The sequence below is a fragment of the Nannospalax galili genome, unplaced genomic scaffold (assembly GCF_000622305.1).
Source record: "Nannospalax galili isolate Female #2095 unplaced genomic scaffold, S.galili_v1.0 scaffold17, whole genome shotgun sequence".
Taxonomy (NCBI): domain Eukaryota; kingdom Metazoa; phylum Chordata; class Mammalia; order Rodentia; family Spalacidae; genus Nannospalax; species Nannospalax galili.
In genome coordinates, this window is record NW_008342276.1 from 5,775,555 (window position 1) to 5,792,814 (window position 17,260).

General features: G+C 41.5%; 1 protein-coding gene across 1 annotated transcript in view; it reads right to left on the reverse strand.

Annotated features, from left to right (window-relative positions):
- The window catches only part of Sntb1 (syntrophin beta 1), a gene marked incomplete at its 3' end in the record, with an annotated part of 258,074 nt that overhangs the window by 14,843 nt on the left and 225,971 nt on the right, over positions 1 to 17,260 (reverse strand). Inside the window, 1 exon segment of the mRNA XM_008837985.1 lies at positions 11,571 to 11,710. Coding sequence (XP_008836207.1) covers positions 11,571 to 11,710 — 140 coding nt within the window.

Here is a 17,260-nt window from a genome sequence, read left to right on the forward strand (position 1 = left end):
TGGTTAGTTCCTTCAACCTTCCTCAGCTCAATTTCCTCAGTTTCAGAGCAAGGGTGGTAATCCGCTTACCTCATGTGCAGATCAAATAAGGTGATATGTAAGCATGTGGCCTTGGCTAGCAGAGAGTGTATCCCAATAACCACTGTTAGCATTAGAATGTAAGTTAGATCAGGGTAGGAATGTTTATGGGGTTCCTCCCAGTTATGTCCTTAGCATAGAGAAGGCCAATGGCAACTCTCGGTGAATGACTATGTGAAGAACCAGACTACCAAGGACACCGTATAAGGAGTTTGTGGCTACTGACAGCCGTGTGCCATTTCCTTACCCTTAGCCCCTCAACCACTCAAAGCATCCATAGCAATTGCCAGTCCAAAGAACTTGACTTCATATCCACTAAACAGTCATTTCCAGATTAGTCCTGCATATTTGGTCTTAAGGGTAACAAGAATGAGTTCCTGGGAACACCTAACAACTCTTCAGCAACTAGTGTTTTCAGTAGTAACAAGTTGGCTTAAGGAATCAAAGTTACCATTTTTGGTCAGAGTAAGAAGTAGAACTTATCTAATTTTTCAGAAAAATGAGTTATTCATATTTTTCATTATTGGCATGGATCACACACACAGAAATGCATAGAAAATGGGTCCCTAAATCAGATTAAACAAAGATAAGATGTCTTAAAATTACTTCACACAACGTGGGGCTCGGGCAATGTCTCAGCTGGAAAAATATTTGCGGTGCAGGCAGAGAGACCTGAGTTTGATCCGCCAGGACATATGTAAAAACCAAGTGTTGTGGTGCAATTCTATAGTCCCAGCATCCAGGAGGCAGAGACAGGAGTCCCTTGGGTTAGCTGCTCTAGCAAAATAGTGAGATTCAGGCTCAGTATGAGATTCTGTCTCAAAAATTAGAGAGTGATTGAAGAAAAAACCTGATATCAATCTCTGGCCTCCATATATTCCCACCCAAGTGTACATATGTACCTATATGCACATGTATTACAAATGCTCAACACACACACACACACACACACACACACACACACACACACACACACACACCACACACCTTCCATTGCTCAAAGTAGCAGATTACACAAAACTAGACTAACTGCATGATAATACCACTTTAAGTCCAATCTTTGTTCCAGATTTAGGGAAACTTGCTATGGGGTACTCATTTCTTCAGGAGATCAGGGAAAATGCTTCTCCCTAGACCAATAACAGACACACTAAACTACATATTTTTTTCTGGGTTCTCAGATATGGTTCTTAGCCTGACTACTTTTTGGGAAAAACAAATAAACAAACAAGCAAGCAAAAGACCGTGTCTCACAAGGGGTACTTGTACACTAATTTAATTCCAGATAGGTGTTAGAGAATGTTGCATAAAATGTTCCATGTACAAACATTATTATTAATATCCTTAATTAAAGTAACAACAGTTGGAGCACACAGATTCAGCCAAATTAGGAAAATTACATATTAGGTAACTGGGTTGCTAGGCAATATTACATCCTCATTTTACTTAATTGCTGTAATTAGCATCTCCCAACAGATGCCACAATGTAAGCGAGAGAGAGAGAGAGAGAGAGAGAGAGAGAGAGAGAGAGAGAGAGAGAGAGAGAAGAATCTAAGGGTCTAAGGGAAGGAGGGAAGAGAGAAGAGAGTGGAAGGGAGGGTAAAAAAGGAAGAAGAAAAAGCCAGTGGTTAGATGTCTTGAATATTTTGATGATCTCAAATACATTTACTGATCGGCCACCCCAATAGGGCCCAAGAGTCTGTAGACATCTAGAAAACAAGTGAAGGGAAAGAATCACAAACAAGTACCAAACTGTCAGGTGGGAGGCACTACCCAGGACCCCTGACCCCCAAGCCATGAATAGCTGATCAATTGCTGCATTTTTACTTTCAAAATTTTGGTGGTGAACATTGGTCAAGATCCCATTGCTCAGAAAAATTCTCTTTATTGCTAGGTCTTGATGAGCAATGGAGTTGAACACAATGCAGAATAGTGAACAGAAAGATGGGTTAGAGCCCAGTCTTGACTATTTCCTGATATTAGCCAAGTGGAGATGAGTGAGTCTCTTGCATTCCTTTACTGATGGGCTCATGGCCTTTCTCAGCAAGCTTTCAGTGGAGGAAGCGGAAGGTCAACACGTGGAAGCTTACATGATGCATCAGACTCCACAGCCTGTTTGTACCTGGTATTTTGGGTTTCACTTAAACAAGGAACCTGTGTCCAGTGAATAAGATGCCTCAGAGCCCATATTTACAGTCCAGAATTTGAACCCTGGTCCATAAGCCTACAGAGTCCACACTCTCCATCAAACCAGAAAAGGGAGTCAAACTCCAGCTCATCAGAAAGGAAAAGAAAAGGAAAAAGCAAATGGCTTCAGACTACCCATAGGTTTCCTCTATCTGTTATGCTGATCAGCACAGCTAAGCATGACTGGAAGCCTAATGGGTGGTCTCCTTTCAAAACAGTTCAAAGCCCTGGGAAATCTTTCCTCTGAAGTTAAGTCTTTTTATTATTTAGCACTGTTGGAACTGTATTTTTAAACATATTATATGAAACTTCTGATTATCTCTTACATATTTTCTTGTCCCATCTGTGCTCTAATTAGCTCAACATATGCCACAGTGTGTACAGATCATACATTCCAAAGAGATCTTTGAGAGTGCCTCCATGGAAGGCAATGCCAATCAAAATCAAATCTATTTTCCTGGCAAGTGACACTTGAGTGATAACCTGAGCAACCAGCTCTTAACAATGCTTAACTTTGTCTCTTCCACATTTTCATTTTTCAAAATTCTCCATCATTTCTTACTATGGTACTGGTCTCTGAACATGCATGCTCCAGGAGGAAGCTACCCATTGGGCACCTAGCTGTGGTGGTGTTGCACGTGGCATTCAGAGCCAGCTTTGTGGTATGAGTCTCCCACTTCTTCCTATAGCTCCCACTCCCTACAAACCAAGTAACAGCTCTTAACCTCAGTCCTCGTATCTCAATGACCGTAAGACACTAGGTATCCCTGCTACAATGCACTGCTTCCTTTAGAGTGACAGGGATCAAGTTACCTTTCAGCCATTTAAACTTTTATTTCAGTTATATTCTCTGATCTTAATAGTTATGAATATTTATTAAGCCCTCATTTAGCAAGTCTCATTTTTATGCCTAACATTTGCATATACAATCTCAATTGGTCTATCAATAATTGTGGGAAGTAGACGAAGCTACCATCCTATCACACAGATGAAGAGACTTGAATTCTAAAGGTGATAATTTCCCCCAAGACCATATTGTAGGTGAAGCCTCAGGACTCATTCAATTCCTGGCTTGTTTGATTCCAGAGTCCATGAATCGATCAGCACTAGGGAGGCTGGAATCATGAGTCAGAAGCTAACCTGAGCTATATATAGTGAGTTCCAGGCCTGCCCCGAGGAGCTCATGGATTAGTAGGCAGGAGGTGTACTAGAAATGTACCCAAAGAAAGTGGCAGGCTCAAATGGGATGGCGGAAAGCACACCCCACACTTAATCCTACATCCTTGGGCGTTTCATCCTTTCATACCACCCTAGGGTATGCCCATGGAATATGTCCACATTCCCAGAGTGAGGCTGCCTTCTGGCTTAGCATGAAAACTAAAGTCTGAATCTAATTGAATATTTGACAATCACAATTGGCCATACTTCCCCAGGGAAGAGAATTTCTAAAATTTCCAAGGCTAGCCTGAGGCTGCAACTACTTTTAGCCTTTAGAAACGGATTTGGTCCTAAGGCAGCAGAGCGTACCCTGCATGCTTGGTGGCAATGTTCAATGTACCTGGCTCCCCAGTGGCATAAAAGTAGAGAAGCACACATTCATCATTTCCTCTACAGCCGGCCCCACGCCTTCTGTCAGGCCACAGGTCAGCAGATGGGCTCACAGCAGCCTCATTCTTTCTACAATCTCTGCATTTCCCAAACTTTCATCAGCCACTGAGACTGGGTGAGCAGTATTTCTGGGTTAAGCCTTCCCCAGAATTTCAAAATATTGTGACCTTAATCTTCATTCTCTGTAGACTCATCTGTCTTGCCAATTATGACAGTAACTGCGCCCCCCCAAATAAACAACACTCCTGCTCCATATGGGCAAGTGGACCTTTTGAAAAAATATTCCGCAATATCAAATAAACTTTAGCTAAGCAAAGAAGGTTCTTCTGAGGACTCATAAAAAGCTGAAGGGTGAGAATAATTAAAATTACAACAAGTTTACAAACATCCTGAATATTCTGTTGTGAATCAGAATCTCTATACACAGAGGCGCCATGGAAGAGTCTCAGTGCTCAAAGAGGTGACTTCTTATGAACTTCTCTGCGTGGCCTTTGACACCAATAGCATGGTTGTGAGCATTTCTGGTGCCACTGCTATGAAATACAATCAAATTGTCATTTCCAGAAAATTATAAATTAGATGTGTCTGGGTCTTAAAAAAAAAAAAACCCAAACAAATAAGTCAACTATGAAGTGTCTAAACTGATATAAAATCAATCAAAATTGTGATTTCAAAAAATTTATAATTAAGATGTTATGGGTTTTAAAAAAAAAAAAACCCAAACAAATAAGTCAACTATGAAGTGTCTAAAGAGGTAACTCAGTTTAGAAGAGATGTGCTTCCTCATGGCTATGGTCCCAGCCAGTCTCTTTATGTGAAGAAGGCAGCATCTTTGACATTTGGAACAATGACTGTAGACTCATGTTTGAACACGTGGTGGTCCCCAGTTAGTGGTGCTGCGCTGGGTAGTGTAGACCCTTTAGGAGGTGGTTTTGCTGGAGGAAGTAGGTCACTGGGGGTAGGCCTTGAGGGTTGTTCTGATAGCTCTGTCCCACTTCCTGTTTGCTCTCGGCTTCCTAACTAAAGACACAATGTGACTAGCAGCCTCAGGCTCTGCCATCATGCGGGTTCCCTATGATAGACTGTATTGCCTCAAACTGTGAGCCAAAATAGTTGCTTCTTAGTAGGTATTTGGTCACAGTAACAAGGAAAGTAATAAGGAAAGTAAACAGGAGGTTCACTTGAACCTAAATAAGTGGTTAGAGAATCAGGCTGTGCTTCCACACTGGTATAGTATCTACAATGGAAGGACCTGTCTTCTTTCAGTCTTTCTGTTCTTCTACCAGTCCCAGAATTGATACTTTTGCTAGAAACCGAAATCCTCAGCCCAGCCTCCCATCAGAGAGCTAGCTTTGTATGCAAGTGGAGAACAGCTTCAGTGACAGCTGTAGGGAAACTTGACTTCCACACAAGTGTAGAGCTCCATCTCCTATGTCATTGCTTTAGGGGGAGGGGAGGGCTCTATTTTCATTGTCTACTTTCCAAAAGTCTTTATCTAGTTGGCATATCTGAAGGGAGGCTAAACAGAACAAATGACTTATGTGGCTAATAGCCAAAGTAAAAGTTCTATTAAAAACCTATTTCACCAAAGTACATGGTCCCATGGGCTTTAACACAAAGCCACCCCTTTGAGTGCTTTTAACAGACAGGACTCTGAAAGAGGGAGGAAGAGTGGTTAGCCTGAGGGTAAGCACTGCTCTGATAGGAGAGAGACTAGGATGCAAATTTCTGGCTCTTAAATTTCCACACTACTGCTCCAGAGCAAGTATCAAGTTGCTTGTTAGCTGGAGGGGATGAAATGAGAATTAACAGGCAGGGCCTCCTGATCATTCTGGACATCCTGCACTTCCCAACCGCCAGATGGAGTTCAGAGTAATACCCATGGGCCTGATTTTATCCCTGCTTCTAGGTAGGGTTGGTGCACATATAGAATGGATTTCATTTTGCAGTTCAGTGATTAGGCTGGGTTATTTGGAAGGGTGGCAGTGAGTTGAGGAAATGTCCCACCACTTAGCTCTCTTTTAGGTTTAGTGGCAGACACTGATTTTGCTGTTATGTCTTCTGTTCGAATCACTTGTTGGGGGCGGTTCCCATTTTCATTCTCATGTCAGATAATAGGCTTATGGTTTTAGGCTTCTTTACATACTTTGTTCATAATCCAAACGTGGCTTCCCTGTCACAGGTGAGCCTGCAACAGACACATTTGACATCCCTGCTCTGGAACCCCCTCAGATCCTCTTTGCTGTTTCTGAGCATCTATATGGCCCCTTCTTCTGGAGACTGTGCTTTTAAGGATTGTCACCTGTGGCTTTCTTCAGCAGTGGCTGAAGCTGGAGTTGCTTAGCCTGCTTAGTCTGACAGCATGAAAAGCCTGAAGATGATAGTTCTGCAGCATCCTTAGCTGCTGAAGGACTCCTGGAGGAACATGCAAGCTTGCTAACTAGCCGAGTTGAGACAAACTGAAGGAGTCACGCGTCAGTGCTCTTCAACTCACAATGGGACTGAACCCTGATAAACCCACTGCGTACTGAAAATATCTTAAGTCCATAATGCATTGAGTATGTTTACTCTACTCAACATCCTAACTAAGCAATGTAGGACACTGTAAGATGGTCAGTTATTTCCCTCTCAGGCCAAAGGAAAGACCAAAATTTAAAGCATCTCTGCATCATCATAATTCTAAAAAGTCAGAAGCTGTGCCAAGAAGTCAGGCTTTGTGTGCGACAATGCACAAAGAAGTTAGAGGATATCCTGGACCTGTGTTGTCCATCGTGGAAAACACTAGCTATGTAGTGCTTTTGAGCTCTTGAATTTGTCTAGTTAGAAAGTACATTTTTAGCTTTATTTGCATTTAATTCTCTTAAACAAGCACAAGTGGCTAGCGGCGGGACAGGTGGATGCTAGGAAACTCTATCCTCCCTTCTGGCCTGTCTTCTCACCCTTCATGGTAGGCTGTCCTGGGAGTACCTGCTCAAGTCTTTCTTCCCCCTTCCCTCTCAGTCCCTGAACCGTCTTCTACCTCTAGGGAACCAGGCCTAATCTTGCCTGTCTTCCAGATCTTCCACGGCCCTGAAGTCATGCTGATGGTTGATACGACTGGTCACACTATGGGAGAGCTGGAAGTGACCCCAGAGGAGCAACTATCTATAGCTGCAGCTCAGGACTTTGTCTTCACAGAAATTTGGTTTTATTTTTACCTATTTGTTTCCTTTTCCAGTATTATTATTTTTATGTGTATGAGTGTATCGCATACATGTGTGTAAGTGTACTGGTATCATGCAATGCCTGTGGAGGTCAAAAGAAGCTGTTGGATCCCCTGGAACTGGAGTTACATGTGGGTGCTGGGAATCGAAACTGGGTCTTCTGCAAGAGCAGCTAGCGCTCTTAACTGCTGAGCCATCTCTCCAGCCCTTGTTTCCTTTTTTCAAATCATGGAATTGTAACCATTGTTTGGAGTCAGCAGTCATCTCTAGACCTTTGTTATTTTATACCAAAGGTAAAAATAGCTACCCAGATCATGTCCATGACTGCTACCATGTCCAGACTCCTCATGCTTGCCGTGGCTCAGATTTCCAAGAGCACAAAAGGAAAGAATAGTGAAAAGTCTTACTCTGTCTCCACACCTGTGTCACCTCCAGGGGCTCCAGGGGACAGTGTAGGAGTCACAGCCCTTCTGAAGTAAGGCACATTTCTTACCTCATCTTAGTTTTAGGTTCTGAATCTGGAAGACCATGCTGTACCCAGGCCTTGCAAAATGGATATAAGAGCTACAAGAGGGACTTATGCTGGTACCATGCAAGGCCTGTCACTGATCATCCTCTTCACTGTCTGGTGCTCCATCACACTGAACTATCCAGCAAGCAGGGGCTATGCCTGGCAAGTTCCCTCTTCCTGAAAAGCCCATCCCTCCAGCTCCTACCCTAGCTTCTCTGGAGAGTTCTCACTCAAGCTTCAATTCAAACTTTACATCCACTGGGATTTTTCTAGCCCCTTTCTAGGCAGAGCTCAGCTTTTTATTCATTTATTTATTGATTGATTATCTAATTGGTCTTTGCTCTAAATAGTTCCTTCGATATCCCTGTCCATCAATGCATTTATTCTAGAAGTCTGAAATTTATTTCACATCCTTAGCCTTTTTCCCAGTTATAACTTATGGCATAAAGTACATGAATTACAAATGTTGAGAAATGAATGAATGGATGCGCTGTCTCCACTGGTCAGAATGCTGAGAAGCTGTGAGGAGGGAGCTGAGTGTGAACTACGGTTAGCTTTCTTTTAATGTTTCCTGAGAGTTACCTGGAAATTCTACCTTATTCCCACTTTTGATCCTGAAAATTGTTTCAGGAGGTGCGAGTTCAGCTCCCTTTCTGAGTAACAGAGCCACAGTGCATATGGCCTAATCTTTCTTTGGTTTTAGTTGCAGGCCTTCCTTGGAATGTGAATGTGAGTGCTGTGGAGCTGTTACACAGTGAGTATCCTAGTTTGTCTCTCCATTGCTGTGACAAAACACTCTGACCACTACCAACTTGGGGAGGAAGGGGTTTATTTTATCTTACATCCCTGGTCACAGTTTATCAGGGAGCCCAAGGTAGGAACTCAGGGCAGGAACCTGGAGGCAGGAGCTGGAGCACAGGCCATGGAGGAACGCTGCTTACTGGCTTGCTCCCCTGGCCCCTGCTCAGCTTGTTCTCTTATACAACACAGAACCTCCTGCCCAGGGGTGGCACCACCCACAGTGGGCTGGTCCCTCCCACATCACTCAACAATCAAGAAAATGCCGCGCAGACATGGCCAGAGGCCAGTCCAATGGAGGCAATTCCCCAATTGAGTCTCCCTCAACCCAGGAGTGTCAAGATGACACTAAAGCTATCCAGCACAGTGAGGATGATGGGTGAATGTGAATGGCATGGCTCAGTCTCTGTGTAAACACAGTAAGATGATTGCTGGTGGCTTAGAATGCCGTAAGAATCATCCTGCCACAGATTGGAAGCATGGAAGACAAAATTGAAATCCATTTGTATTTTTTTTAACTGGTACAGAATTGGCTCCTAACACACCCAAACCTCTGTTTCCTTGGGGATCAAAAGTTTCCATCTTCAAGCTGACTTTTCTGGTGTCTACTGTCAATCATGACTGAAAGTAAGAGATTTAAGGAATTACAACTCTATTCAATACTGCCACTTTAATCTTATATCACCTCCTGTTCTGCCACATCCTTTTCTCTTTTCTGAATCTAAGGTTTGACTATAATAATTTATAGGTTGGGAACCTATCTTGTTTTTATCCAGGACAGATGCTCAAAGCCCAAGGGTACTCTGCTGTATCTGTTGGAACAAACTGCAGAAGGAGTTTCCCCTACATAGTCCAATAGTTCATTCAACAGATCTTTGAGGATCATTATTATGTCAGGAAGCTGGCAAGTATGTTCACACACCCCACTTCTAAGTAAAATCACAGCAGCACAGAAGGAATGAAAACAGTCAACAGCCATAAGCTATGCACAGAAAGACCAGGCAGCAGAAACCAGACGTGGGAACTGTTAGCTGCATGAAGGCAAGACTCAACGTTTATTCATTGTGTTTTAGGATGTAGGCATTCAAAGAAGAGGATAAAACTATGATGAATTAAGACCATATTTCATGACTTTGTCACTAGGAATAATGCTGTAATGAAATAAGAGTGTAGCTTTTCTTTGAGATAATAAGATTAGTTCCTTTGAATACCTACCCAGAAGCAAGAGAGCTAGATCAAATGGTAATTATATTTTTATTGTTTGGAGGAATCTCCATACTGTTTTTCATAGTCTCTGCACCATTTTATAATTCCATCAATAGTGGACCAGGTTCTCTTTCCGTCATATTTTTTGAAAGCCATTTGTTATCTTTCTACTTTTTGATAATACTCATCCTAATAGGTGTAGGGAGTACATTGTGGTTTTGACTTACATTTCCCCAAGGATTGGTGATGTTAAACTGTATTATGTTTTTTTTTCAACAGATCCATTGGCTGTTTGTGTGTCTTTTGGGAAATGTCTCTTAGGGTCCTTGTTCATTTTCTAATCAAGGTTATTTGGCATTGTTACTGAGATCCAGGACATTCTTATGTGTTTTGATATTAACCTTCCATCAGATATGTGGTTTTCAAATATTTTCCTCATTCTGTAGGCTGCTTATTCATTTCGTGCCGTTCTTTGCCATGCAGGAACTTCTTCGCTGGTTATAATACCATTTATCTAGTTTTGCTTTCGTTGTCTGTGTTTTTCGTATCATATCAAAAACTTATTCCTAAGTCCAATGTCAAGGATGTTTTCCTCTAGTCCTAGGAGTCAAGTTTTATGTTTAAATATGTTTTAATCTATTTTGAATATATTTTTGTATATGATTTGAGATAAGTGTCCAATTTTATTAATTTGCATATGGGTATCTAGTTTTCTCAGCACCATTTATCGAAGTGGATGTTCTTGCCCCATCTGTCTTCTGTTCTTGGTGCCATTGTCAAAGATCAGTTGACTGTAAATGGATTTATTTCTGGACTCTATTTTCTTCCATTGGTATGCATATTTATGTGTCAGTATCATGTGCTTTTGGTTACCACTGGCCTTGTAATATATTTGAAATCAGCAAATGTGGGGTCTACAAATGCTCATCTATAAGGAAAATATGGTAGATAGATAAATGTAGATATAGATATGTCAGCATACCCACATATGTACACACAAATTATACCTATATATAGATATACCAGATTATTTTAAAAAGAAGAAACTCTACCATTTGTGCCAACATAGATAAACCTGAAGGGCATTATGCTAAACCAGAAACAGAAGGATAAATGCTACATGATCCAACGTATAGTATATGAAGACTCTGAAACTGTCAAACTCATAGTAACAGAAAGTAGGATAGTTGTTACCATAGGCTGAGGGGAGGGAGGAACTGGTAGGTGCTGGCCAAAGGCTTCAAAGTTTCTGTCATGCAAAACATAGCAGGCAGGATGAATTTTCTGGAGCTGACAAATATGTAATATGATATTGATTGTAGTGATGGTTTTGTGGGTGTAAATGTCCCTGTGAACTCATCCAGTTATATATATATATAGGATATATATATATATAACTATATTGGCAGTTTTTGCATGTTAATCACAGCCTAGTAAAGTGGTCTGAGAAAGGATGCAACACGTGAGTGGTACACACTGAAGGGCTTACAGAGACACACTCAGGAGGTTCCACATACATGCAGAGCATTCCAGAGCCCAGGAAGAATGCATTTTACAATTTTTGTGCTGAAAAACTCTCAACAATCATAGTGGGGCAATTGCATAGGACATTTGTTGTGCCACCAAGTAAAGAGCCTGGTTTGATGGTTTTATTTGTATATCAAGACCGGAAACACATAAATCTAATTCATTTATAAGGGAATGGGAGAGACACCCAAGAGAATGTCTAGACCAGGACATCACACAATCATGTCTGATTTCTTGCTGATAGATGAGTATTTTGTCATTTGTTTCCATGTTGCCTCAGGCTGAACTATAAATAACTTACCTGGCTGAATATATGTGGCTTTATCTTTGAGGAACTCTCAGCTCCTCCTGTACACAGTAGGCAACGCTAGAACATTCTGAAATAATTGTGACTGATTAAAACAGTGTCACACTTACAAACTCAGCACACCCAAACCCAAGGCCTTGGCTACCTGGTGGCAAGAAGAGGGTATGAGTGCACGGGGCTGAACCAGGCTTCCTTTCGTCGTGGCATGCTGTCATAGATTAAAAGGTCTTTCTCAGTCAGAACAAGCAGGGCTGCTTTCCACTGTTTCTCACTCTCCCCTGGCACCTGAAACAGAAAGCAGAAAACCGTGAAATGGGAGCTGGAGGACTGGATGAGCTCGGAAAAGCAAAGTCAATCAGAGGACCCACAAGATGAATGTCTTTTGATTGGGGTTGCATAGGCAACACGGAAAGAAAGAACTCCAGTATGATCCCAGTGATTCCTGCTCATTGGAAATACCTGGTGTCTCAAGGGCCCTGGAACGTGCTGAATGTGCAGCCAGGAAGCAGCCCAGCTGCAGCACATCTGCCGCTGGTTCTCACTTGTCAGTCAGCGCTGAATCTTTATTTCACAGTGGGAGGCAAATGTTGGAGGAATCAGCACTCCCCCACTCCCTTAAGCTCTGGTAGAATGCATTTATTATGAAAAATTTTGACCAAATATCCACAGGCACTGAAAAATATCCTACAGACACAAGTGTCTCCCCAGATAGGTGTGAGATATTGAAGCCTCTTCACTCTTGCTCTTAAATATTTTCTATGATCTAGGCATCATTTCAAAGTTTCTCTTGTTCTGCTGACTAGAAAATCCTGCTGTAGTCACTAGAGAAAAATTATTATTTTAAAAATATTTATTATTTTTATTTTATGTGTATGAGTATATTGCCTACATGTGTGTAAGTACACCCGTGTCATGCAATGCCCATGGAGAAGAGGGTGTCAGATCCCTTGGAACTGGAGTTACAGATGTTTGTTAGCTTCCGTGTGGGTGATGGGAATTGAACCTGGTCCTTTAAGAGCTGTCAATGCTCTTAACTGCTGAGCCATCTCTCCAGTCCCAATGGAGAAAATTCTTTAACTCAAAGGCCAAGATGACTGAGCAGGGATAGGAGAGGACTCAAGCATCAGTTAAATAATGGGACCAGATACATTTTGGCAGCCCTTCTAACCCTGAGATCTGTATAGATCAACCCTCATCACAGAGCCATCTCCTTTGGCCTCAATGCAGATCCTCTCGAATTCCCAAATGCTCTTCTGTCTATGGAAGTGCTCTCTTCCAGGGTGAATTCCAGTCATCCAGACTAAGCTTGAGGGAAACACAGAATCTCAGACTCAAGATGTGTATTTACTAGTATGCACAGGTGATCCTTAAAGATTAAGAAGCACTGTTCCAGATGAGGTCAAGATTGTCTTTGAAGGGCTGGAGAGATGGCTTAGCAGTTAAAAGTACTTGCTTCTAAGAGTACTTGCTTCTCTTGCAGAAGACTCAGGTTTGATTCCCAGCACCCACATCAGACAGCTCACAATTGCTTGTGACTTTGGTTCAGTGAATCCGACACCCTCTTCTGGCCTCCATGGCCCTCTACACTCAAATGTACATAGAAATACTCAGGTGCACACACAGCACACACTTTTTTTAATTATAAAAAAATGGTTTGGGGGGGCCGGAGAGGCGGCTCAGTGGTTAAGAACACTGGTTGTTCTTGCGGAAGACCCAGGTTCAAATCCCAGCACCCACATAGCAGCTAACAACTGCCCATAACTCCAGTCCCAGGGTATCCGACAGCCTCTTCTGTCCTGCGTGGGCATTGTATGACATGGGAGCACTTACCTACATGCAGTCATAATACTCATACACATAAAATAAAAATTAAAAAAAGATTGTTTTTGACACTGGTAAGTAATTTAGTAGAGATAATCTCATAAAAATCTATAATTTGAACTATTCAAAATTAAAGTAGACCTGGCAGTGGGCCAAACATATATTACAGCACATTTCTTCCCTTTCTATTCTTAAAAAAATCTATCATCTATCTATCTATCTATCTATCTATCTATCATCTATCTTATCAATCAATCAATCATCTATCTATCTCCCAGATAGAATCTATCAACTATCATCTATCTATATCTATCATCTATCATCTTTCTATCTATATCTATCTATCATCTGTCTATCTATCTATCTATCTATCTATCTCTTTCTATCATCTCTCTATTATCTATCATCTACCTATCTATATTTATATAGAGTACAATAACTCAGGGGAGAAAGGTCTCTGTCTCTGTCTCTCTGTGTATCTTCTACCTACCTATCATCTCTCTGTCTATCTGTCTGTCTGTCTCTCATGTGTACATACCCATGTGCCACATCACCTGTGTGGAGGTCAGAGAATCTCTCTGTCTATCTGTCTGTCTATCTCTCATGTGTACATACCCATGTGCCACATCACCTGTGTGGAGGTCAGAGAATAATTTATGGGTGTTAGTTCTCTCTTTCTACCATGTAGATCCAGGGAATCACAGTCATTTTAGGCTGCAAGCACAAGCTGAACCATCTCATCTGCCCTTTCCCTCCCCAGTCATTCTAACCATTACTATATCTTTTTTTTTTTTTGAGACTGAGTCTCACCCAAGCTGTCCTAACAATTGTAGAGATCCTCCTGCCTCAGTCTCCTAAGGATGAGGATTATAGGCATACACCTCCATGCTTGACTTCATTACTGTGTTTAAATGCCACAGTGAAATCTTCACAAGGTGAAGGCACACATCTATGACTGTTCTTTACACTAGCATCATGGCTAGCTATTAGCAAGGAATGATTGATCAAAGTAGAGATGTGGTACTGGGCATTATGGGTGACTTTTCTAAATTCTTGTGTTAGCTACTGAAGCCTGAGCGTAGTGCTGTTATTTGTGAGCAGTGTGACTCTGAGGTTATTATTCTGGGAGTTTCCACATGCTGGCTGACAAAACAACCATGTGTGGCTTGAAAGTGCACACACAGGTCCCTGCTCCAAAGTTTGCTAGCTGGTGGGTCAAGGGCAAGCCATTCAACGTCTTTATCTCTGTTTTTCTATCTGTAAAATGGCAAATGATAATATCCTCTACAGAGGTTGGTGTGAAGATTAAACAAGTTAAAGTCTGTGGAGGACTTAATGCAGTGCCCAATGAGCACAGGGAGGTACCTGCGATGTACCCTGCTTCCCATGCTGCAGGGTGATTATTACATATGACAGTGTGATGTGCTTAGCAGCTGGCAGACTACTGGTAAGTGGGGATATTGCATCAAACCTGACAATCTTTAAAAGAATGTTGAAAAGGTGTCTTAAAAATGGGACTAATATGATTAAAGTGATGTCTTTCCTAGGAAAAAATGATAAGATAAATTATTGATGCCAATAAGTTCAGGTTCTTCCCTTTTCCTCGCCAAAGTTCCTCCCAGGAATAACTCATTGTACACTGATCAACTTAAGTTTTTAAGGCATCCCCTTCTGAGGATTCTAAAAAAAAACTCCTTTCTAAAGAATAACAACCTCTTTACCCTTTGTAAACCTATTTATACTAGAATGTGAATGAGTGACTGCCTCATCTTTCCTCCTTTTATGTTTTTTTGCATGCTAAAGATATAGCTTTAGCTTATTGCTTTTGTAAAATTTTCCCTAACAGAGCAAGAACATCTTCAAGTGATCAAAATAGACTGAGAAGAAGAACCAAAGTTTACAAGGTGAGTAAGTTATGGTTTCAAGGCAGTAAGTGGTGGGGGTTGGTTGAAGTAAAATTTTCCAGCTTCTACATTAGGCTTAGTAAATTACCTTTCCAGCTCATTAAGTAAGACTGGAGAAGCTACAAATGATCCTCCCAAAGTGACTATCTGACTTACCTAGTCAGATCTGATCCATTAACGCTGATCAGAATCAGTCATTTAAATGTGAATACGACAAAGCATGATTCTTCATAAGCAAGATTAAGTTTCAGAATAAACCTTAGCACTAAATACCAACAATGGCATGCGGACTTCTGCACTGGTGGGTCACAAACACAGCCATCTGTCCAGTCGTCTATATAGGTTTGAATGATTCTAAACCCTTCATGGATCCCTTAAAAAATATCCATCGTCCCTGTGCATAGGTCTGTTGTCTTAATACAATGTCAATGCTTGAACAGCTGACTTTGCAAGGGAAAAAATGTCATGGTGAAGAACAGGATTTGTGGATGCTGGAGAGATGGCTCAGTTGATAAAGCACTTGCTGTGCATGTGTGAGGATAGAGGTTACAATGCCTAGGGGCCATGTGAAATAATGTTAGTCACCCGTAAGCCCGGGGCTCAGAAAGTAGGGTCAGCGTATCCCTGGGATAAACTGTCCAGGTAGACTAGCCCAGCAAGCTCCTGGTTCATCAAGAGACCCTGTCACAATAGCGTGGAGAGCAAGCAAGGAAGTTACCCAGTGTCAACTTTGGGCTTCCACATCTACAAGTACATATGTGCATGTCGACCCCACATACATATAAACATGCCTACACATATGTGCACATCCTATACATGTTCAAATGGAAAATAAAAGGAACAAGATTTAGAAAATGGTACTGTGTGCTACATGAATCCCACATTGAAGCCTTGCAAGCACTTTTTTGTCAGGCTCGAGTATTTGTGTTATTGTTCTAGTGACATCTCCTGTTATAAATCTAGTTTTTCTGGTACCCAAACTTATCCCAAATGTCAATGCAACAGTACTGGGAACGTGTCTGCATTTTATTAAAATGTGATGTCTGAAAAGGATGTAGAGTTCCATTTTCATCCCAGCACCCTGCGTTAGATGCAGTAATTGTCAGTTTCTGAAGAACTCATCATGTTTCTAATATAAAAAAACCAAGACTGTGAGACATTCTGCTCTGCAATTCTTCTGAAGTGCTTTGTTGGTTGGTGAGCTGAATCCTGTGTCCACATTCTCTTCCACAGAATATCAGAGGGGAGGTTTGCCAAATGGCGCAAAGAATGTAAGAGGTGACTGGAAAGCACTGTGGGAAGTGGAGACCTTGGGGCCCTCCATTCACAGTGAAACTCAAAAGCCTCATTCAGAGGTTGCAAACTCTATAAACTTGGGGTCCTGTGTTCAGGTTAAATTGCAAGTCATAGAACATTATGGAAAACCATGGTGTTGGTATAAGGCTGCACACTGACTGGGTCTTAGTACTTCAGTGACAGCAAGTCTTTATCTCACACCTCTGAGCGTGGTTCCCAGTTACAGTTCTGTAACCTGCAATAGAGTTACAGATTCTAACCTCATCCCCTCTAAAGTACACCAAATATTCATTAATCATTACTTCCGAAAGACGGTTTTATCAGAACTTTCTTTTTCTAGTTAGTTCTAAAGAAAAGAATGGTATTGTTAACTTTAAGTCAGAGCTGTAAAGATTAAAAGAATTCTTGATAGTGCCCAGAGGACTTAACAAACTCCTTTGCACAGCAAACAAGCAAACCTGAGTAGATTCTAGCTAGAGTTGCTATTATATTAAGTAAAGATAGTGAATATAAAATTCAGGATGAGGATGAACTTGAACAAGAACAATTTGCTTTTGCAGAGACTAAATTTTCTTATGGCTAAATAACAAGATGGGTGTGAATTAGTGCTGATGGCCTCTCCAACGTCTTTATTTTTAAAAAATTAAAATTTCCTTTGTTTATTTCGCTCTCACACTGTGTGTGCATGTGTGTGTGTGTGTGTGTGTGTGTGTGTGTGTGTGTGTTTAAAAATTAAAATTTCCTTTGTTTATTTCGCTCTCACACTGTGTGTGCGTGTGTGCGTGTGCGTGTGTGTGTGTGTGTGTGTGTGTGT